The 24,125-nt window shown below is 37.4% G+C and overlaps 1 protein-coding gene across 7 annotated transcripts in view; it reads right to left on the bottom strand.

Moving 5' to 3' along the window:
- KDM6A (lysine demethylase 6A) overlaps positions 1–24,125 on the bottom strand; it is a 221,654-nt gene that overhangs the window by 108,831 nt on the left and 88,698 nt on the right. For all 7 annotated transcript variants that reach the window (XM_035003448.1, XM_035003482.1, XM_035003443.1 and 4 more), the window contains exons 4-5: positions 16,061–16,110; positions 51–109 (exon numbers count right to left, since the gene is read on the bottom strand). In XM_035003448.1, the coding sequence (XP_034859339.1) occupies positions 51–109; positions 16,061–16,110 (109 nt within the window). The remainder of the gene's footprint in view (positions 1–50; positions 110–16,060; positions 16,111–24,125) is intronic.

The following is a 24,125-nucleotide window of genomic DNA, read 5'->3' as shown; positions in this document are numbered from 1 at the left end:
CAAGCCATTTACTAGAAATAATTGGAGTTATTAGTTTTATGTCAACTTACCACTGAAATGCATTGTAATGGAAGTAGACCAAACCAAGACCATATAAAAAGGCAGCATTCTGTAAATAAAAGGAAAAAGAGACTTAGGAAAACCATTTAACTTGGGAGAGATTCTCTGGTTTCTTTTTAATCAAACCTGCCCTGAAATTTTTAAAAAGAAAAACTGTCAGCAGAATTCCATGGGAACATCTAAAATAAAAACCTATTATTCAGGAATAAGAAAATGTTTAGATTATGGTATCCTATTCTCTCTTGCTTCCATCTGTATTCTTTCTCTGGTTCTTTGCTTCTTTTTTTTTTTTTTTTTTAAGATTTTATTTATTTGACAGAGACAGAGATAGCGAGAGCAGGAACACAAGCAGCGGGAGTGGGAGAGGGAGAAGCAGGCTTCCCCTCGAGGAGGGAGCCCGATGTGGGACTTGATCCCAGGACCCTGGGATCATGACCTGAGCCGAAGGCAGACGCTTAACGACTGAGCCACCCAGGCACCCTGGTTCTTTGTTTCTTTAACTACATTTAATTTTATGTTCAGTGCTGCCAGGAAGGTAGTTACAATGCAAAGGAAATGCACAATATAAACCTAGAACAAATTTTAGTGTTTAAAAAAAAAAACCCACACATGCTAAAATGACACCTAGCCATTTACATTTGGGGCTTTAACATCAGTGATTCCTGGGGCACCTGGGTGGCTCAGTCAGTTAAGCATCCAGCTCTTGATTTCGGCTTAGGTCACCATCTCAGGGTCCTGAGATCCAGCCCCGCTTGGGCTCCCCGTTTAGCAGGGAGTCTGCTTGAGATTTCTCTCCCTCTCCCTCTGCTTCTCTCCCCACCCCACCGTGCCTGCGCTCTCTCTCTAAAAAATAAATAAATCCTTAAAAAAATGTAAAAATAAAAAGTAAATAAACATCAGTGATTCATTTTTTAGTACAAAACAGAAAGATGCTTATCCAGACTCATTCTGACCTCTGGCCTCCAAATAGGAACTAGCTAGCTACTCCCTTTTTTCAAAAAGGGCAAATGTTTGAGTATCTATTACATGTTTTGCCAACACATAAGCAAATCTGTTTTGGTAAACCTTATTTGTTTAAAAATAATAATAAAGCTTTCACACTGATCCTTGTGAAGAAATTTCTACAAACCTATATTCTAAAACCTGAAAATTTAAGACTTTTAATAAAATGCTTCTTGCCATACAGCCTTGGGTTTTATTTCCCCAGAAGTACACCCTGAGACAGAAGGTTTTAAATATAAGTAGTTTATCTGGGAAGTTGCCCTAGGAAATACCAATAAGGGAGTGGAGAAGTGAGGCAGGGAAGGGAAGGACGTCAATGAAGGGTGCGATATGGCTGGTTATACAACTGGGACTGAATCCTGCTGGGGATCTTTAGTAGACAGCGTGGAACATTCCTAAATCATCTTGCCCTAGGTGTGAAGGACTAGAGTACTTATCCCACAATTGCTATCAGTCACTGGTTGGGGGGGGGGGGGAATCAGTGATGTTTAAAGTGTAAACAAAAGTGTAAACAGCTGGGTGACTTTTTGGCCTGCAGTTAATTTTTTTCAATACTAAACTTTGTTCTAGGATTATATTGTGCACTTCCTCTGACTTCAAGTACCCTTCTGGAAACACTAAAAAATGTTTAAGTATATCTTAGAATGTAATAAATACGAAGATTTAATTTCATTAAATCCTCATTACCCCCAGCTTTCCAAATGAGAAAATTACATACTACGGGAGTATTCATAGATGTGGGGATTCACACAAAGGTCTCAGACAACATCTATCTCAAAAGTTGATTATTTAAAAAATTTTTTTTAATTTGCTTGGAACTGGGTTTAATCAGGATCATTCATTTATCACCCCATCCCCCACCCCCTGAAATAATTTGAGCATTTACTAGGTGTCAGGGACAATACTCAAGGGTTGAGCAAGCCAAACTGATAAAAACATACTTCCCTGCTGTCAAGAAGTATGCAACCTAGTCTGTGCAGGTGATGGGGAGTGGGGAGAACAGTGATATTCAGAATGCAGGAGTAGTTAATTCCAAGTCATGCAGTGTTCGACCCAGAAAGTCTAGATCTGAAAGACAACTGTCTTCTCAGGTGAGAGAGACTGCAGGGAAGGGAGCACAGCTGATTAACATCTCTCACGGACTGAGGGAACTACCAGAGAAGGTGGGGTGGGGTGTGGTGGAATTTCCGGAGGAGCATTTCTGCTTTCAAGAAATACCTGGCATCTCCCAATAGTCCTTACTTTGTTCCTAGCTTATCCTTCCCACTCTAGGAAATCTTACCCTATCCCTGCCACCTTATAAATTCTATCAATTATTCAAGATCTATTTTAAATGGCATCTTCCCCATGAAGCTCTGTTGCTTCTCCCACCTCAACCCAGAAGTAATCTTTCCAACCTCTAAATTTGGCCCCTGCACAATGCCTCTATCCTAAGACATTATTAATAGTAAGAACTTAATTTAATGCAAAATGCTAATATCATCATTTCTTTTTGAAGGTTCAAACAACTCTATGAGGTGGTGGAGGGCTTCCTTTATAGAATAAAGAAACAAGGATCAGAAAGATTAAACAACTTGCTCAAAAAGACAGGTACTAAGTAGTGGACACAGGAACTGAATCTAGACCTGCCTCCAGGGTTCACTCTTAACTACTATATTTTTGTTATTTGTGTACTGACTAAAACCCCATCTCATCAGACAAAAATGCCACAAAGGCAGGAATGCTAATCATGTGTGTATCCCGTTATCACCCAGCACAGTGCCTTCTACACAGCAGATGCCCAAAGGTTTATTAGTAAATTGAATCACCCAGTATTTAAGCTCAGTTATTAAACTCAGCTCCCTAGATGACACAGAATTAGTATGAGGAACAGTTCCTATTAACCAGGAGCTTATATATCTCAGCAAGGAATTAAATCTCATTTTTCCGTTACAGTAAACCATGTAATTCAAACTTTTATTGAGCATCTATTATGAGTCATAGCAGAGTTATCAGCACTAGGAAGACAGTAGTGAGCAGACAAAAATCCCTATCCTCAATGAATTTACGATTTAATGACAAAAGATTATGAAATTAAGTACATAATAATACATTCCAAGCTACAACCATTTAAGAGTTAATGAAGTATAATAAGGACTAGGAAAACAGGTAGTACACTTGGGTACTGTTCTCAAGGATAGCTGGGAAAGGAGAAGGAAAAACAAGCCATCTCAGCCAGAGGTTCTAACACCCATCTTTAGAAACAGTGACCTGGAGGTGTGAATGGCTACATGCTCTTAAATAAATGAATTCTTTCCCAATATACAATCTCACCACAAATGCCAATAGCATCCCCACGAGAAACAAAGGTTTATGGAAAAAGATGACCTGAGCCAAGGCATTGATATGGAAATTAATTTAAATAAGATGTAGTCATTCTTCAACCTATACTATGAAGAGTTAGGGGAGTAACTTTCTGGGAAATGTACTATTTAGTAAATATACTCCTGCTTCAATACAAATCTTTAGAGGTTAGAGTATCCATACCAGGAGTCAGCAAACTATGGCACACGGATGAAATCCAGCCAGGCACCTGTTTTTGTAAGTAAGTTTTACCAGAACATAGCTACACCCAACCATTTACTTATTGTCTATGGCTGCTTCCAGCTCCAAAAGCAGAACTGAATAGTTGCAAAAGAGAGACTAACAGGCTTACAAAAAAGCCCAAAATATTTACTATCTGGCCTTTTACAAAAGAAGTTTGCCAGCCTCTGACCTTGACTGTATTACAGTACCCATCACAACCCCAAATTAAGAAGTTATAACCTGATGACATTGCTATCAACTTACACTGAAGGTTCTTATAGTGTGTCTACAGTAAAGTTATTGTCACGGATGTGGTTCATTAAGTTAGCAGTTCACCAATACCAGAGTCCATAGTAGTGTTTTCACTGATCCCCAACATAGCTCTTTTTTCTTTTTTTTAAGATTTTATTTATTTATTTGAGAGAGAGAGAATGAGAGACAGAGAGCATGAGAGGGAGGAGGGTCAGAGGGAGAAGCAGACTCTCTGCTGAGCAGGGAGCCCGATGCGGGACTTGATCCCGGGACTCCAGGATCATGACCTGAGCCGAAGGCAGTCACTTAACCAACTGAGCCACCCAGGCGCCCCCCCAACATAGCTCTTATAGAAACTCCTCGGGGCGCCTGGGTGGCTCAGTCAGTTAAGTGTCTGCCTTCCGCTCAGGTCATGATCTCAAGGTCCTGGGATCAAGCCCCATGTCCGGCTCTCTGCTCAGCAGGAATCTGCTTCTCCCTCTACCCCTCCCATCCTGCTCATTCGCTTGCTCTCTCTCATAAATAAATAAAATCTTTCAAAAATGAACAAAGTTGGAATGCTGGCAACCCTTTAATTAGAGCAGAGCTGGCAGGTACTGAAAATAGCTGAGAGCTGTGACTGTACAAGACTGGGGATGTGCCTTTCTAAGGAAGAGGATTAGGATGCAGGTACTCATGTTTAATTTTCTTAAAATCGAGACTACAGCACTCCCGCTAGTAGTGCAGCAGCCAAGCTGAGAGCTTTTTTCTTTCCTAAAAAGGTTGTGATTATATTCCCATTATCTAGAAAAAAATTTAAGTGAAACAGTAAGACTTTCAGGTCATACAGACATAATTATAATTCCCTTATTAGCCAATTAACATGAGTAATTTGTATTACTAGTACAGTCTATTTTGCAACAACATGTACCTTCCCCCTTACTGTTTTCTATCCTCTTAGGATCAGACAAAACACATTTCTCAGCCTCCCTTGCAGCTAGGAATGCTCAAATTACTACATTCTCACCAGTGAGGTATGTATGATCTCATGATTCCCTTAAAGGAAAGTGTTGTTGCCCTGTTTCCTCCTTCTCTGACCAGTTCCTCAGAATGCAAAACCAGTTCCAAGGCATAAGAAAAAGACAACTCAAGAAAGGAAAAACAGAGACCAATTCCAATTATGAACAAAAATGCAAAGATACTGGGGCACCTGGAGCATCCCAAGTCTGCTTGGGATTCTCTCCCTCTGCCACTCCCTCCGCTTGCACTTGCTCTCTCTCTCAAATATTTAAAAAAAAAAAAAAAAAAAAAGTAAAGATATTACATGTTAGTGACCCCAATCACCAACAATGATAAAAACTTATTACCAATTTGAACTTACCTCAGAAATACAAGATTGGTTTAAACAGAAAAAATATAAAACTATCTCAGTGGCTGCAGAATAAGCATTTGCACACAGAAGAAAAATGCTGACATTTAAAGTGGTATTTTTAACAGTTGGCTTTTGGTAAAGAAGTTCCTTTTTCTTCTTAGTTTGTTATTTACAAAAAAAAAAGTAACTTTAAGTAATCATACTTAATGGTAAAACATTTAAAACATTCCCTTTAAGAAGGGAAACAACAAATGTACTCTATCACCTCTTTCAATCAATACTGTGCTGGCATCCTAATTACCACAATAGCAGGCAAAAAGATAAAAAAATTGGAAATAACAAAATAACCATTAATTACAAAGGCAGGATAGTCTACATAGAAAATCCAAAGTAACATAGTCAAATTAGCCAAGTTAGTAAAAGTTAGTGAAACTGCTCAATAAATTTAACATATAAAAGCCAACTGCATTTCTATATATAAGCAGAGATTTAAAAAATTAAAAGGACATTTATAATAGCAATAAAGCTGTAAAATATAAAATATACCTTATAATATGCACAAGAACTTCATGGAAAAATGACAAAATTTTATTGAGAAAGACAGTAGTCTCTTTACAATGAGGGTTTTTTCTTTTTAATGTACAAAGTCAATGCAATTTCAATCAATCTGAAGTCATTGTGTTTTATTTAACTTTAGGACTCTAATTTCCAGCACTACAGAAACTGACTCGATATTGAACAAATACTGAAACAAACCTAAGCCTCCAGATCTGTGCTACCTGTTGTAAACCCATTTACCATCTATCCGGCCCTTGCCTTTCTTTCCGCAACTTGAGTCCTATACCCCCAACAATAACCCTAGGCTCTAAAACAGGAGTCCACAAACTATAGCCAGTCAAATTTTTTCTTTTAAGCCCAAGAGCTAAAAATAATTTTTATATTTTATAATGGTTACATTGTAACTGATTAAATATCTACAAAACAGCTGATGTTGTCTCTTGGCCCACAAAGCCTAAAACATTTACTATTTCATTCTTTTAAGAAAGTTTTTGGACCTCTGCTCTAGACCAAGAACTTGAGAATTCCCTAAACACCTACTGATTGTACTTTCACATGCTGGCTCAGTTCTCTTCTTGGAAAGCCTCTCCAGGTCTTCTAGCTGGAAAACTGCCATTAATCCTTCCCTCAAATTGAAACTTCTCTGTGGAGTGTTTCTAATCCCCACTCAGACTTTCCCCCACCCTTTATTCAAAGACACACACTTCCACCCCCCTCACAGCCCTCAACACCTCCAATATATCACTTACCAAAAACATATGCTTATTTGTGTCTCCCCTCACAAGAATATGGGCAACTTGAGAGCAGGAACTATCTTACTTACCCCTGTGTATTGCCAACAAAGCCCTCGTCTATGAATGTAAAAGCCGGTTAGTGACTGACATAACTACTGTAATAGAAAAAGTCACTGAAAAGTCAGAAGATGAGTGCTGATTCCACGAGTTCCCTAGTTTCTGCAACTTTTTATCAATGGTTCTTTCAGATAAGCATACTACTGTAATTCAAAAGCTTTTCTTTCTTAAATTCAAGTGGGGAAAAAAAGGGGAGAAAGGGTAGGTTTTATGCATTTTAAAAGTTCACAATTATAAATAAAAGTATATCAGAATTGTTTAATAAAGTATACTTAATAGAAGTCATCAGGAAGCAACAGAACTTCCTCCCATTTTAACATGTAGCTTACCATCTTCTATTTGTATAATCAAATACATAGCAGCATTAACAACATACACACAATTTTTCATTCCTACCTTTCTACTTCATACTATAAACCATAACAGCAATTTCTAAACTTTCCTGACTCATGAAAGACCTTAGGTTTTGCTGCTATTGTTGAAGGGGATCAGGACATGGTACTCCAAAGTATGCCACTTTGGTGTAAGAATTATTTTGGGCTGAAGGCATCGGAGTTCCTCGAATCCCTCGTATGTTCAAAGCAGAGCCTCCTAAAAGAACCCAAGTGTCATAACTCCCTCCCAGAGAGGAACTCTGACTTTGTCACAAGACTATCATATCTCCCATCTAGTCTCCTAAGGGCTCATTTATTTTCCGAAAAAAGCTGTTTTCCTGTAAGTGCCCTTTCTCCCTCTCATCACCTACTAAGTTGTTATATAGCTCCAAATTCTAGCCACCCTTGGAGTTACTCATCACTGAGTTCTCCCACAGGTATATATGCACTGCATGTGTAAACTGTTTTTTTTTTCCCTCCTGTTAATCCGCCTGTTTTAAGGAATTCATAGGCCCTAGCCTAAGAAACTAAGTAGTCAGAAGAAAGATTTTCTTCCCTACATTTTTTTTCAATTATTATGCCATTTCTTCATGGTAAACAGTTGTTGAGTAAATAAGCTTTTATTATTAGCCAGTATTACAAAGCTATTTATTATAATCACTAATAGTAAACATGTAATGGCATGACAGAACAGTCATGAGATGACTGGCAAATTTTCACTATTTCAAAAATGACTCATTTGTTCTGAACTAGGTAAGAAAAAGTATGATCTCTCAAGAAATAAAATTTTTAATTACATAATAAACACCCTTGAGTTTTGAAATGTTAAAGATTAAAATTTAATTATGGATTACAGATCAATGATACCTAATTGTTCATTCTGAATTCCAAAAGCCTCTAACAAAAACTAAAGGTGATCATAAATCAGCCACCAAAATTCTTTGGGTAGGAAAACCCTGACTTGAACTGAACTGACAGGAAGTCTTTATTTACTTATTACTTAATATAACGAATCATACTATCACTGCAGAGATATAAGTATGCTATTGCCACAGGGGATATTATGTAATACAGTAAATGCATTATCATCTTTCTGAAATCCCCCCCCACAAAAAAATCCACTCAACTATGCATAATTCTGCATGCAAGAATTTCAGGTGAAGAAATTCTTCATCTGGGGCCCTATAGAATGGTGAATCACTTTATTTTTTAAGATCTAATTATAGAGGACAGGTTTGAAGAGATGCAGTTTGAAGAAAGAAGTGCAACTAAAAGATAATTATCTCAGTCATATTTTTTTTAAAAAATCAATCATATACTTGTATTCTTCAACTTACAATACACTGTGGGTATAAATCACACAAAATTAGACAAAACTACAAATATAAAAAGTTAAACCTAAAAATCACTGTCATGAATATGAATTCTGATCACCACCAGCCACTGGGTAAATACTCATTGGCTCACAAATAATACTGTTACATTGTTTAATGATGTTTAGAAAACAGAAATTAAAGTAAGTAGCATTAATGTCTTTAAGTGACAAAATCTGGTACAAATCCTTGAATCCTGAGAGAACCAAAAATGTCTACCCCCAAACTTAGCCTGGACCTGAGAACCTAAACCACACCTGAAAGTCTTTTTTTTTTTTTAAGATTTTATTTATTTATTTGACAGAGAGAGACAAAGCGAGAGAAGGAACACAAGCAGGGGGAGTGGGAGAGGGAGAAGCAGGTTTCCCGCTGAGCAGGGAGCCGGATGCAGGGCTGGATCCCAGGACTCTGGGATCATGACCTGAGCTGAAGGCAGCCGCTTAACGACTGAGCCACCCAGGCGCCTCCTGAAAGTCTATCTTAAAATGACTTTGCCAGTCTTCTGTTTTCATTAGCATTACTTTACTTTTCCATGCCTCCTGCCCAGGCATATAGTTTGTCCATTATTATAGTAACCATCAATTCTTCAATGAAAAGCATCAAGAATAGTTTGAGGCCCAATATTCTTTGAATCCCTTAACTCAAATTCCTTGCCTTGCTATAATCACCATTTCTGGACTGTTACATTTGTAGAGATTCTTACCCAATCAAGCTCCCAAATTGAAAGACCTTTTTTTTTTTTCTATGTTATGTTAATCACCATACATTACATCATTAGTTTTTGATGTAGTGTTCCATGATTCATTGTTTGTGTATAACACCCAATGCTCCATGCAGAACGTGCCCTCTTTAATACCCATCACGAGGCTAACCCATTCCTCCACCCCCTCCCCTCTAGAACCCTCAGTTTGTTTTTCAGAGTGAAAGACCTGTCTTAAAGTTTCAATTCTCAATCAATTCTGACCTTACCTTTTCCCTAGGATACCAACAAAGCTTTGCAGAGGTGGTGTTCTCCTTTAACATGGTAAGCAATAAACTCTGGTTTGTGTTCTTGGTATTTGGGGAGTCAGCTTTTGACACCTGGGAGGATCTCAACTTTCCTGTTAAGAACTCTGTACAACTAGGGGCGCCTGGGTGGCTCAGTTGGTTAAGCGACTGCCTTCGGCTCAGGTCAGGATCCTGGAGTCCCGGGACTGAGGCCCGCATCGGGCTCCCTGCTCAGCGGGGAGTCTGCTTCTCCCTCCACCTCTCCCCCTCAAACAAATAAACAACAACAACAAAAAAAGAACTCTGTACAATTAGAAACTACCAATGATAAATTATTCTGATGGCTAATTAGTATTCCATGTATTGGGCATCCCATAATTATGTTCTCTTATTATTCGAAATATCTAAAGTTTTTTTTTTTTTTCTTTTTAAAGATTTTATTTATTTATTCATGAGAGACAGAGAGAGAGAGAGAGGCAGAGGGAGAAGCAGGCTCCCAAGGAGCAGGGAGCCCGATGCGGGACTCAATCCCAGGACCCTGGGATCATGACCTGAGCCGAAGGCAGACGCTTAACCATCTGAGCCACCCAGGCGCCCCTACAGTAAGTTTTTAAATAATAAATTTTTCATTAAGTTTTCCTTATTATATGTAGGTAAGATTAGAGGGGAGTTCCACTGCAGGCAATGGTAGACTAATCTGTTTTGGTCTTAAATCCCAATTCCCTCTTCTACCCAAGTAATTAGAGCTAGAAAAGCTGGACAAAATATTGTTTTAAATCTGTCTTCAGGCCTCAGACAACTACCAGAGCATCAAGAACTTGCAAAGTTACAATCAGTAACAGCCAAAATTCATTAAAAACCAAATGTCCTTCTACAATAAAATGAATAAACTGTGGCATATTATATAGCAATGGAAACAAACTACTGCAATATACAACTGCAGGGATGAATCTAACATATACAGTACTGACTGAAAGAAGACAAGACTTTAAAATATGCTGCACGATTACATTTTTATTAAGTTCAAAAGCAAGCAAAATGGTATCAATACGTTATCACACTACTGCTTCCAATGAAAGCTAATAAGTAAGATGACACTGGTGAAGACTCTCCTAGAGACAGTAACTATAAAATAACTATAGTTTTATAAAAACTATAAACTCTGGTTTATAGAATTTATAATACATAAAATAAAGCAGCTAACTAAAGGCACTGAAGAGTAAACAGAAACAGGCAGATTCTAGTGGAAAGACGTGGTAGTATGAATAGTGGCCCCCAAAATGTCTATATCCTAAATCCCCAAACTGAGAATATTTACTTTACGTGGCAAAAGATACTTTGCAGTTGTGATTAAATGGACTGTTATATGGGAAGGTTATCCTGAATTACCCAGGTTAGACCCAATGTAATCACAAGAGTCCTTAGTAAGAGGGAGGCAAGAAAGTTAAACGCCAAAGAAGGCAATATGGGGACAAAATGCAGTAAGATACAGGGTCATGAGCCCAAAAAATGTGGGCAAACTTCAGAAGCTAGAAAAGGTAAGCAAACAGATTCTCCAATAGAGTCTCCAAAAAGAACAAGCCCTACTGACAACTAGATTCCCCTAAGACGCATTTGGAACTCTGCCTTTCAAAACTGTAAGATAATTAAATTTGTGTTTTTAGCCACTAAATTTGTGGTAAGTTGTTAAAACAGCACTAGGAAACTAATATGAAAGGCCATGCTTAGAGGAGGAAAGTTGTATGGGCTGAGTTCCATTTTCCCAGCTATTAACTTGCTGCCAGGCATAGCACATGTTTAAGTGGGTCACTAGTAGAAAAAGCACTCTAATACAGAAAACCTGAAGACTGGAAGCAGAAGAAATCACAACCCACTAAATAAAGGGAAATTCCAGAAAAGAAAGAGGCAGAGAATTCTAAATTCTGTCTATCCACATGTCTGACTCCTGTATGCAAGTTACAGACTTACAGCTAAGTTAAAGACAAAAGATCTATTTAAGTTGCCACCCGAAGGAAGCTGAGTTTGCAGTTGGAGTCCAATAAAGATAACTGCCTGATAAAAGAGAAAGGGGGAGGGGGACCTCCCTAGAAGAAAATAATAGAACCAAGAGTTAGCATAATTTTCAGAATGTCCAGTACCTAACACAAAATTACACAACATACAAAGATTCAGGAAAACAGAACACATTCTCGAGAAAGAAGAAAATCAACTGAAACCAAACCCAAAATGATAAAGATGCTAGAAAATGGCAGACAAGAGGCACGTGGATAGCTCAGTTGGTTAAGCATCTTCCTACGGCTTGGGTCATGATCCTGGGGTCCTGGGATCAAGCCCCAAATCAGGCTCCCCGCTCAGTGGAGAGCCTGCTTGTCCCTCTCCCTCTGCTGCTCCCACCACCACCCCCCTGCTTGTGGGCACACGCGCTCTCTCTCTCTGTCAAGTAAATTTTTTTAAAAAAATTTTTAAAAAAAGAAAATGGCAGACAAGGATTTTACAGTTTCTATTCTAATTATCATCAACAAAACATGCTCATTATTAAAAAGACAGGAAATCTCAACAAAGAAGGAGAAATGATAAAAAGAGAACCCAATGGAAAATCTGTAACTGAAAAATATAACACCCGAAATAAAATTCAGTGGATTGAACTAATAATTAAATGACAACAAAGGAAAGAAAAGAATAAACTTCAAAATAGAAAAATTATCCAATGTGAAGACCACAGAGAAAAGGAAAAAAATAAGAGCACTTCAGGGACATTTATATAAAAGCAAATTATCTAACCTGCATGGAATTGGATCCCCAGAAGAAAAGGAAAGAGAATGAACAAAAAATTATTTGAAGAAATAACAAAAATTTCCCCTATTTAATGCAAATTCAAAATGCTCCAGCAAGATAAATATGAAGATGATCATGCAGAGATTTATCATGATCAAACTATAGGAAGCCAAAGTAACAAGCAAATCATGAAAGAAGTAAACAAATTGTGTTCAGGGACAGTGGTTCAATTAAGAGCTGATTTCTCATCAGAAAGAGGAAGGCAAGGAGGTAAACTTCACTTTAAAAAGGCAAGTCAAGCCATAATTCCATAACCAGCAAAAATGCCCTTTAAAAATGAAGTCAAAAAAATATTTTCAGATAAAAGAAATTCATCTCTGCCAGATCTTTACTATAAGAAATGCTAAACGAAGTTCTTCAGCCTAAAAGAAAATGATAGTACATGGAAATGATTCACAGAAAGTAATGATGAGTGTCAGAAATGGTAACCATATGGGTAAATACAAACCATTACTATTAACACTGTAATATATGGGTCTGTTCAAAGCAAAAGAACATCATCTTGTGGAGTTAATAATGTAAATTTAATAGAGATAACAACTACCATATAAAGGAATTGGATGGGTAAGAAGTGGACTTAATTGCAAACTTCCCATATTTTATGTAAACTGATACAATATTAACTGAGACTTGATTGTGAAAAACTTAAGGTATATACTATAATCCCAGTGAACGAATAATGAAAAGAAGAGCTGAAATGGACAAGAGGAAAAGTAAAGTGAAATTGTAGAACATACTCAAATATCAAAAAGGGGTAGGGAAAGTAGGTAAGGAAGAACCGTAGACCAAGAAACTGAAAGGACAAACAGAAAAGGAAAAATCAAATTAAAGATGCAAACCCAATCATATAGATGAGTACATTACTGTGAATGATTTAACAGTGCAAGTAAAAGAACAGAGATTTTCAGACTGCATAAAAAAAGCAAGACCCATTTATAAGTTATCTATAAAAGACCTGTAAATATAAAGATACCAACAGGTTGGAAAGAAGAGGAAAAGGATATATCATGTAAATAACAAGCCTAAGAAGGACAGAATGTCTATATTAAAATGAGACAAAGCACATGTCAAGACAAAAGGGATTACCAGAGGTAAAAATAATATTTTATAATGACAAAAGGGTCAATTCATCAGGTAAAAATATCACAAATGTATATGTACTAGTAAGAAAACTTCAAAATGTATTTTTTTAAAAAGGGCAAAATTAAAAGACAATTCCACAATCATAAGTGGTAACTCTCAGCAAATGACTAAGATAAAAACCATCAAAGATAGAAATTTGAAAAACACTATCAACTGCCTTTACCTGATGTTTACAGCATAATACAAACAAATGCAAATCCTGTGGCTGTTTTCAAGTGTTAAACCAATAAAAAAGTCTTAATATATTTCAAAAGAATGAAATCATACAAAGTATGTTATACAAATAAAAGAGAATTAGAAATCACTAACAATGAGGGGCGCCTGGGTGGCCTAGTCGGTTAAGTGTCTGCCTTTTAAGCGTCTGCCTTCAGTTCAGGTCATGATCCCAGGGCTCCCTGCTGAGCACTCCCCCTGCCTGTGTTCCTGCTCTCACTGTCTCTCTCTCTGTCAAATAAATAAAATTTAAAAAAAAAAAAAAAAAAAAAAGAAATCATTAACAATGAGATATCTAAAATAACCCAAGTATTTTGAAATTATATAACATGTATCCAAATAACCCATAGGTCAGAAGAAAGAGAAAGTAGGAGACATTTTCAAATAAATGGTAACAAAAATACAAAATATAAAAATTTGTGGGATACAATTAAAGCAATGCTAACAAAAATAGACACCTTTAAATACTTATATTAGGGGGAAAAGACAGAAAATCAATCATCTAAGCTTCTACCTAAATAAGAGAAAATTAAACACAAAGTAAGCAGAACAAATAAAGACAATCAGGAATGGATGAAATATAAAACAGAAAAATAATACTGAAAAAAGAAAAATCCATGGAACAAAGATTTTTGCAAAGATCAATACAACTGATAAACCTTTTAGCCAGGCTGATCAAGAACAAAAATATCAGGAACAAAAGAGGGTATACTTCATTACCAGTTCTAGAGTTATTAAAAGGAAAACAGAGTTATAATAGAAAACAGCAAATCTGAAAATTATTGTTGGGGAATGCCATCGAAAAGAACACTTGCACAGTATACGTGACTAAGCCCAGTTAAGGCCTCTTTATAAACTTACAAGACTTGGCAGGTGGGGTTCAGGGATCCATCCATTCGTCTTGCTGCCACCCAAGACAAGCCTCATCTGTAAGTTTCTTTTGCTTATTAAAAGTGCCATCTACCAACCTGGAGTGGGCCAGCCCCTTTCACTGGTCTCTCCCTGTGTTCTGAATACAGGGACCAGTTTCAGATTTGTTCTTTCAAAGGCACAATTAGGGGGGTCGGGGGGGACGGAGAGCAAGCCACAGACTGTGAGAAAATATTTCCAAAACACATATCTGACAAAGGGCTTCCTCCAGAATATGTAAATAGCCCATACAACTCTATTAAAACAAAAAAAGAAGTTAAAAATGAGCAAAAGAGGGGCACCTGGGTGGCTCAGTCGGTTAAGTGTCCACCTTCGGCTCGGGTCATGATCCCAGTGTCCCAGGATCGTGTCCCAGGATCGAGCCCCGCATCGGGCTCCCTGCTTGGCGGGAAGCCTGCTTCTCCCTCTCCCACTCCCCCTGCTTGTATTCCCTCTCTCGTGTTCTCTCTTTTATTTCTTTGTAGTCAAATTCATGAGTCTTTTCCTATTTTGAGCTCTAGGACAGGTTTTTTCCTTGTTCCCAGGTGTTAGAAAAATTCACCCACATACTCTTTTAGTACTTGAATGTTTTTTATTTTTATTTTTTAATTTAAATCTCTGATCCATTTGAGATTTAATTTATCCTTGATTTATAGTGTGAGGAACATTTATCTTTTTCCTTATGGTTAATTATCCCAACACAATGTACTGTTAAAAAATCTATCCTAAAAATACCCTAAAAATCTAAAATGGCAATTTAGATAAAGAAATCCCACTCTTCAATAAACTTATGCTTAAAAATAAATATGGGGATGCCTGGTTGGCTCAGATGGTTAAGCATCTGCCTTCGGCTCAGGTCATGATCCCAGGGTCCTGGAATTGAGTCCCACATCAGGCTACCTGCTCAGTGGGGAGCCTGCTTCTCCCTCTCCCTCTGCCTGCCGCTCCCCCTGCTTGTGCTCTCTATCTCTCTGACAAATAAATAAAATCTTTAAATAAATAAATAAATAAATAAATAAAAATAAATATGACGTGAAGATTAACTGCCCAGGTAACTTTATGAACTGCTTAAACTAAGAAAATGGATGACTCACAGTTCTTCATTTAGGTACGTCTTTTAAAAAATGGTTAGGTTCACCTGTCCTCAGAGCTCCAATTATAGACAGACTGTACTAAGAAAGATTTCTATTATAATTTTCCCATTGTTTCTTGACTTTTCAGTCTCAAACACCCATCTTATACATCCAATAAAAGCCTTCTTTTATTCCCAGGTAACAACTTAAGACAAAAAACAAACAAACAAAGAATCATTTTGTTGCCATCTGGTTTTACTTGCTTTTACATTCTTACACTTAGGATCATCTTTGGCTAATAAACTGTGTCAGAGTAATCTATCTCTTTTAATAAAATACAAGGTGGTTCATACAAGATAATACAAAGAACATTTTCCTTTCCAAACCTCTTTCCTTACAGTGTTTTTAAAGTAATTAACAAAACCAAAAAAAAGGGAACAATTCATTTTGAGCATAACCAGTAGTAATTGGCCCAAAAAATAAACAGGAAAGAGACATGCAAATGTTCACTAACCTTCCAGTAGTCAGATTGTAAACTGTAGTACCTCTGGTATGCAGATAACGCTGAAAGAGGGAAAATAAGTATGAGTCGCAATCACGTCCCATTTCAAAATCAGTAATACAAGTTTTAAGAAATATCACAAGCTTCCCATCATACTCACCACCTTCCAACAGAGAGTGGTATTTAAGACCAAACAATTTAGAAATCTGGGGCCTCCCCCTCCTCGTAGTCAGACATAGCAACAAATATCAAATTCACAGGAGTTCAAAGATATAAAACTGTTCATATCTCAGACCTAATCTTGAACAGATCTAGGCTACCTCTTGAATCAACATGACCTTCCTCACAGACCAAATCTGATAAAAGGATTAAGATTTTCCAACTCTACTTCAGAATGTGATGAGTTATTTGTTCCCACAAGGGATCTCACTTCTAAGAATGACCAAGAGCTCAACCACCTCAAAGAGCAAAACCAGTATGTCTTTTGTGATGTTTCCTTTCATATAACCAACAAAAAAAATCCAGCCCACAATTAATTTACTCCAAATTAATTCCAAAATAGGGCATCCCATACCCCTAAAATATACCACAAGGCATAAAAGGCTGTGAAAAAATTTATACTTCCAGTCAATCCAAAAACTCAGTGAGGAGGTTAAAAAACAAACTAAAAATTATATACACACATTAGAATTGGTAGAGAGAGCCCTTTTTAAAAAACTGTTGAGTGATAAGTAAGTCATGGGGATGTAATGTACAGCATAGTGACTGCAGTTAATAATACTGTATTGCATACTTGAAAATTGCCAAGAGAGTAAATCTTAAAAGTTCTAATCACAAGAAAAAAAATTTTTAACTATGTATGGTAATGGATGTTAACTAGACTTACTGTGCTCATTTTGCAATATATACATTGAATCATTATATTATACAACACCTAAAACTAATGTTATATATCAAGTATACCTCAATTTAAAAAAAGGCTTAAAATTTTCAAATAAAGATTTAGTAAGTGCAAAATTTTATAATGATAAAAATGGGGGGAGATGCAAATTAGTATTTTCTAGAACTGCATGTGTAATGCTTTCATAGTGTTTATTAGTGAACAGCCAAATATATGTGAATACAATGCAGAGAACTTTCTAAACATGTTCAAATTAGAGAAGCATTACCTAAAAACATCATCATATATCTGAACAAGTAACTTATTTAAATAATGTTCATCTTTTTTGGCATAAAGATGATGCCAACCAACATTTAGAAATATGTCCAGTTCTAGTGAAAAGTTGATTGCAAACCATCCTGCATTTTCTATTTCTTCACACATGATTATTGTTAGCTCATAAAGGTCACTGATTAATGATCTTCTAAAAAGAAAAACAATCCAACTTACCATTCTAGCTGGAAAAGAAGAGTCAAACAAGGTTTGTGTCCAGAAATCATCACTGATTTATAAATGACAGTCATGGGAAAGGGATTCTACCTCTACTGCTGGATGTGAACAAGGAAACCTATATAACACTAAATGCCACAACAAAGGAACTATTCTTAGTATGAAGCCCATAGAAGATAGCAGAGGAAACAAATGGAAAGTAGCTGGATACTTCTAGACCTCAAACTAGGCCCAGTACACAACTCACCTATGAAGTTCCAGTTATGGGAGGCAACCAATTTGCTTATTATTTTAGCTAGAATCAGGTCTTTGCTTTTGTACCTAAAATCATCCTAACCAATAAAAGTCAGGGTCCCTAACAATTTGGTACACTCACCATATTAAATCTAGACTGCCCTTTCAATGATGTTCTAGGATTCCAACAACCTTGGAAGGCATGTTTCTAATAACCTAATAATATATATTATATGACTTCATAAAATTCCCATTTTAGAATTGGGAGGAGCCCTTAAAGAGATAGTATGGTGTCCTCCAAAGTAAATGAAACATGAGGTACAAGAAGCCTATGTGACTATCAGCTGGGAGAAAGATGGCATCCGTACTACTATATGGTGAACCAAGAAATAAATATGAACCCTCAAATTCAAAGTCAAAAAAGTAAATGCTCCAAAGTGCAAGTACAGATTTGTAAATGAGACATTCCTTCCATGACCATTTGTTACCTTTCCAATTATACTTTACCCCATTAGGCCTAGCATCCTATTTTAAGAAAAGATCTTAATGTATTTTATGATTCCTAATCCAAATAAATCATTAAATTTAACTCTAAAGACTATATAAGTACCCATCACCAGGGTCTCTCTAGGGAAATCCTTCTAACCAAAGCAAAGTCATCATTTCAAATCTCTAAGCCAGTTACGTACCCATGAAAAAGAATTCCCAGTCCACTGTAACTAGACTTTTCTAAAGTCCTTAACAGAGAATAAGGGAAATCATTTGTTGGGACATCCTTATAATGCTTAAAACCTTTTTCACAATGACTGTAGCATATTATCTTACTGGGCTCTTCCTTCCCTAAATCATCTAATCTTCACTTTGTGATCCCTGAGTTCTCTATTGGTTCAAGAAGTCCTTCTTCATCCCACTAGGAAATCTTTTTAAAAATACTTCAGGCAAGATTGTCATTTTCTTTTGCGACTTGTTCTTTTGCTTAACAAAGAATGGTGTACCCAAACATACTAATATCCACTCTCTATCAACGAATTTCCAAAGCTCAGATCTTTTTAATCCTGGGAAACAACTTTATTTATTAACAGACTTCAAATTATTTTTTCATAATTTTGAGATTTTGTTTTTAAATAAACCCATTTAGTCTTTTAGATAAAAAATAAAGATTATTAAAAAAGCTAGGTCTAAAAAAAATAAATGCAAAAGATAATGAGAAGCAAGTTAAATTTAACTATTATAACAACTTAAGTGTTCTGTAATCTTTCTCACACATCTCCTTTATTTTGCCCTTTACCTCATGAAGATAGAAGAGGAGGAAACAAACAAGGAAATTATCAAGGATAAAAGAATCACCCATACAGGAGGGAGAGGGTACTACACATAGTCATCTGTCCTTTAACTTCATAATCGTGCTATACAACTTTTCATATATGAAAATGGTAAAATTAAATAATAATGGTTAATAGTTATGATAAGGAAGGGAAATAGACAAAAGTGGCAAAAATTTAAGGAAATAGGCAGTTTTATCATTCTACTAGTGCTGTAAGTATAAATTAGTAAAACTTTTTTCTAGCATAATTTAGCACTGTCAAATGTTTTAATACAGTTAACCCTTGCACAAAACAGTGGAAAATTCACACATAACTTTCAACTCCCCAAAAACTTGCCTACTAGCCTACTGTTGACCTAAAGCCTTACCCACAACAAAAACAATTAACACATTTTGTATGTTACATGTATTATATACTGTATTCTTATAATAAAGTAAGCCAGAGAAAATAAAATGTTAAGAAAATTCTAAGAGAAAATACATTTACAGTAGTGTATTTATTGAAAAACTTCCACACGTAAGTGGACCTTTGCAGTTCAAACCCATGTTGTTCAAGGATTAACTATACACACACACACACATTTTCGCTCAGTAAGCCTACCACATCAAGGTATTCCTTCTAAAAACATAAACATGGATGTGTGCAAAGATTTAGCTACAAGAATGGACAATATAGTGATTATGTTAGTACCAAAAAATGAGAGAAATAGTCTACACATCCAACAGAGAATTCTTCTACCTATAAGATACTATATAGGAAATTGAAATGTTATGAAGTGGGTTTCTCAGATGGAGAAATTAACATGATAGACCAGGTTAAAGAAAGTTGCAGAGTTTAACTCAATTTTCAAATGTTGAAAATTTATTATAATAGAAAAGTCTCCAAAGATCTGCATCAGAAATGTTTAAAAACAGAGGGGCGGAGGAAGATGGCGGAGGAGTAGGAGACCTGGATTTCGTCTCCTCTCAGGAATTGAACTGGATAGGGATCAAACCATTCTGAACACCTACAAACCCAACAGGAGATCGAAGAAAGGAATAGCAACAACTCTCTGAACAGAAAAGCGACCACTTTCTGGAAGGTAGGACGTGCGGAGAAGTGAATCCGAGGCGATATTCGGGAGGATAGACGGCGGGGGAGGGGCCTCGTCAGCGGCTTCTGGCAAGTGATAGAGCCGCGGAGCACAAAATCGGAACTTTTAAAAGTCTGCTCCGCCGAGGGACGTCACTCTGGTGGCTAAGCGGGGGGTGGAACCCTCCGGGACAGTGTGGTCTCGGGACCCTCGGGGTCACAGAAAGACCGGGGGTGCCTGAGGGCGGCAGAGCTCCCAGGTAATGGAGCAGGGAAGCCGGCTGCAGAGGCGGAGCCCAGGCGCGGGCTCTCAGCTCGGGGTGGCCATAAACCGTGATCCGCGGCACCGTCGGGCCCCTGCTCCTCCAGCAGGGACCCAACAAGTGGCAGATCGGGGGAGACTCACCTTCTTCCCCCTGGGAGGACAGGTGCGGGAGCGCACCACAGGGATCGGCAGGGTTTGGAGACTCCACACGGGGTCGGGTGCCAGAGATAGAAATGTGCGGTCATAGGCCGGGTGAGCACAGAGTACAGCTGGAGACTGGGGAGACGGGAGTGACTGACAGCTTTTCTCTGGGGGCTCACTGAGGAGCGGGGCCCCGAGTTCTCGGCTCCTCCGGGGCGGAGATTGGGAGGCCGCCATTTTCACTCTCCGCCTCCAAAGCTGTACGGAAAGCTCGCAGGGAACAAAAGCCCCGGAGAGCAAACCCGAGCAGATTACTTAGCCGGGAGGGGGGCAAGGGCGGGGCAATTCCGCCTCCGGCAGAGACATTTGGAAACCACGGCAACAGGCCCCTCCCCAGAAGATCAGCGAGAACAGCCGGCCAAGACCAAGTTCACCGATCAATGAGAACAGCAGAACGCCAGCGCTAGGGGAATAATGCACATAGAATTCACGGCTTTTTTACCATGATTCTTTAGTCTTTTAAAGTTAATTTTCTTTTTTTTTTTAACTGTTTTTTTTTAATTTTTCTTTTTCCCTTTTCCAACCATCTTATCAATCCCTTTTTTTAAAAAAACATTTTTATTTTTCATTTTTAGAGTCATATTCTATCCCTTCATAGTAGTTACCCGTATTTTTGGCATATATATATAAGTTGTTCTCTCTTTAAAATTTTGAGATAGTTTCTTCTAACAGATTAAAATATACCCTAAATCTCTAGTATATGGTTTTTTCTACTCCCCTGCCTGATCACATTCTCTCCCTTTTTTATCTTTTTCTTTTTTTAAATCCTCTTCTTTCTTTTTTCAAACAACTTCTTATCAATTCCTTTTATAAAATTTTTTATAATTTCCATCTTTACTGTCATATTCCATCCCTTCATCATATCAACCCTTATTTTTGTACATATATAAGTTTTTCTTTCTTTAAAATTTTGGGAGGCACTTTCTTCTAAAAGACCAAAATACACCCCAAATCTAGTGTGTGGCACTGATCTATATACCAGCCTGATCATATTTGATCACATTCTGGTTTTTCTTGTTGTTGTTGTTTTGTTTTGTTTGTTTTTGTTTGTTTTTATCTTTATCTTTTTCTTTTTTTTCTTTTTCCTTTTTCTCTCTTTCCGTTTCTTTTTCCACTGCTTCAGGTCTTTTCTGATTTGTTTAGAGTATATTTTCTGGGGACGTGGTTACTCTGCTAACATTTTGTTCTCTCATTAATCTATCCTCCTCTGCACAAAATGACAAGACGGAAAAAAATCACCTCAACAAAAAGAACAAGAGGTAGTACCGACTGCCAGGGACCTACTCAATACAGACATTAGTACGATGTCAGATCTAGAGTTCAGAATCATCACTTTAAAGATACTAGCTGGGCTTGAAAAAAATATGGAAGTTATTAGAGAAACCCTTTCTGGAGAAGTAAAAGAGCTAAAATCTAACCAAGTAGAAATCAAAAAGGCTATTAATGAGGTGCAATCAAAAATGGGGGCGCTAACTGCTAGGATAAATGAGGCAGAAGAGAGAATCAGTAATATAGAAGACCAAATGATGGAAAATAAAGAAGCTGAGAAAAAGAGAGATAAACAACTACTGGATCACGAGGGTAGAATTCGAGAGATAAGCGATACCATAAGACGAAACAACATTAGAATAATTAGGATCCCAGAAGAAGAAGAAAGACAGAGAGGGGCAGAAGGTATAATGGAGCAAATTATAGCAGAGAACTTCCCTAATTTGGGGAAGGAAATAGGCATCAAAATCCAGGAAGCACAGAGAACCCCTCTCAAAATCAATAAAAATAGGTCAACACCCAGACATCTAATAGTAAAACTTACGAGTCTCAAAGACAAAGAGAAAATCCTGAGAGCAGCTCGGGAGAAGAGATATGTAACCTACAAGGGTAGAAACATTAGATTGGCAACAGACCTATCCACAGAGACCTGGCAGGCCAGAAAGGACTGGCAGGATATATTCAGAGCACTAAATGAGAAAATTATGCAGCCAAGAATACTCTATCCAGCTAGGCTGTCACTGAAAATTGAAGGAGAGATAAAAAGCTTCCAGGACAAACAAAAACTAAAGGAATTTGCAAACACAAAACCAGCCCTACAAGAAATCTTGAAAGGGGTCCTCTAAGCAAAGAGAGACCCTAAAAGCAACAGAGACCAGAAGGGAACACAGACAATATACGGTAACAGTCACCTTACAGGCAATACAGTGGCACTAAATTCCTATCTTTAAATAGTTACCCTGAATGTAAATGGGCTCAATGCCCCAATCAAAAGGCACAGGCTATCAGACTGGATTAAAAAACAAGACCCATCGATATGCTGTCTGCAAGAGACTCATTTTAGAACCAAAGACACCCCCAGATTGAAAGTGAGGGGGTGGAAAACCATTTACCATGCTAATGGACACCAAAAGAAAGCTGGGGTGGCAATCCTTATATCAGACAAATTAGATTTTAAACCAAAGACTGTAATAAGAGATGAGGAAGGACATTATATCCTACTAAAAGGGTCTATCCGACAAGAAGATCTAACAATTGTAAATATCTATGCCCCTAACATGGGAGCAGCCAATTATATAAGGCAATTAATAACAAAAGCAAAGAAACACATCGACAACAATACAATAATAGTGGGGGACTTTAACACCCCCCTCACTGAAATGGACAGATCGTCTAAGCAAAAGATCAACAAGGAAATAAAGACTTTAAATGACACACTGGACCAAATGGACTTCACAGACATATTCAGAACATTCCACCCCAAAGCAACGGAATACACATTCTTCTCTAGTCCCCATGGAACATTCTCCAGAATAGATCACATCCTAGGTCATAAATCAGGTCTCAACTGGTACCAAAAGATTGGGATCATTCCCTGCCTATTTTCAGACCACAATGCTTTGAAACTAGAACTCAATCACAAGAGGAAAGTCAGAAAGAACTCAAATACATGGAGGCTAAAGAGCATCCTACTGAAGAATGAATGGGTCAACCAGGAAATTAAAGAAGAATTAAAAAAATACATGGAAACCAATGAAAATGAAAACACAACTATTCAAAATCTTTGGGATGCAGCAAAGGCAGTCCTGAGAGGAAAGTATATAGCAATACAAGCCTTTCTCAAGAACCAAGAAAGGTCTCAAGTACACAACCTAACCCTCCACCTAAAGGAGCTGGAGAAAGAACAGCAAATAAAGCCTAAACCCAGCAGGAGAAGAGAAATAATAAAGATCAGAGCAGAAATCAATGAAATAGAAACTAAAAGAACAGTAGAACAGATCAACGAAACTAGGAGCTGGTTCTTTGAAAGAATTAAGAAGATTGATAAACCCCTGGCCAGACTTATCAAAAAGAAAAGAGAAATGACCCAAATCAACAAAATCATGAATGAAAGAGGAGAGATCACAACCAACACCAAAGAAATACAAACAATTATAAGAACATATTATGAGCAACTCTATGCCAGCAAATTAGATAACCTGGAAGAGATGGATGCATTCCTAGAGATGTATCAACTACCAAAACTGAACCAGGATGAAATAGAAAACCTGAACAGACCTATAACCACTAAGGAAATTGAAGCAGTCATCAAAAATCTCCCAA

Source organism: Mirounga leonina, unplaced genomic scaffold (assembly GCF_011800145.1).
Source record: "Mirounga leonina isolate KUSES-001 unplaced genomic scaffold, KU_Mleo_1.0 Mir_101609, whole genome shotgun sequence".
NCBI classification, from domain to species: domain Eukaryota; kingdom Metazoa; phylum Chordata; class Mammalia; order Carnivora; family Phocidae; genus Mirounga; species Mirounga leonina.
Note: the sequence above shows the minus strand (reverse complement) of the source record. Positions and strands in the feature narration are given on the sequence as shown.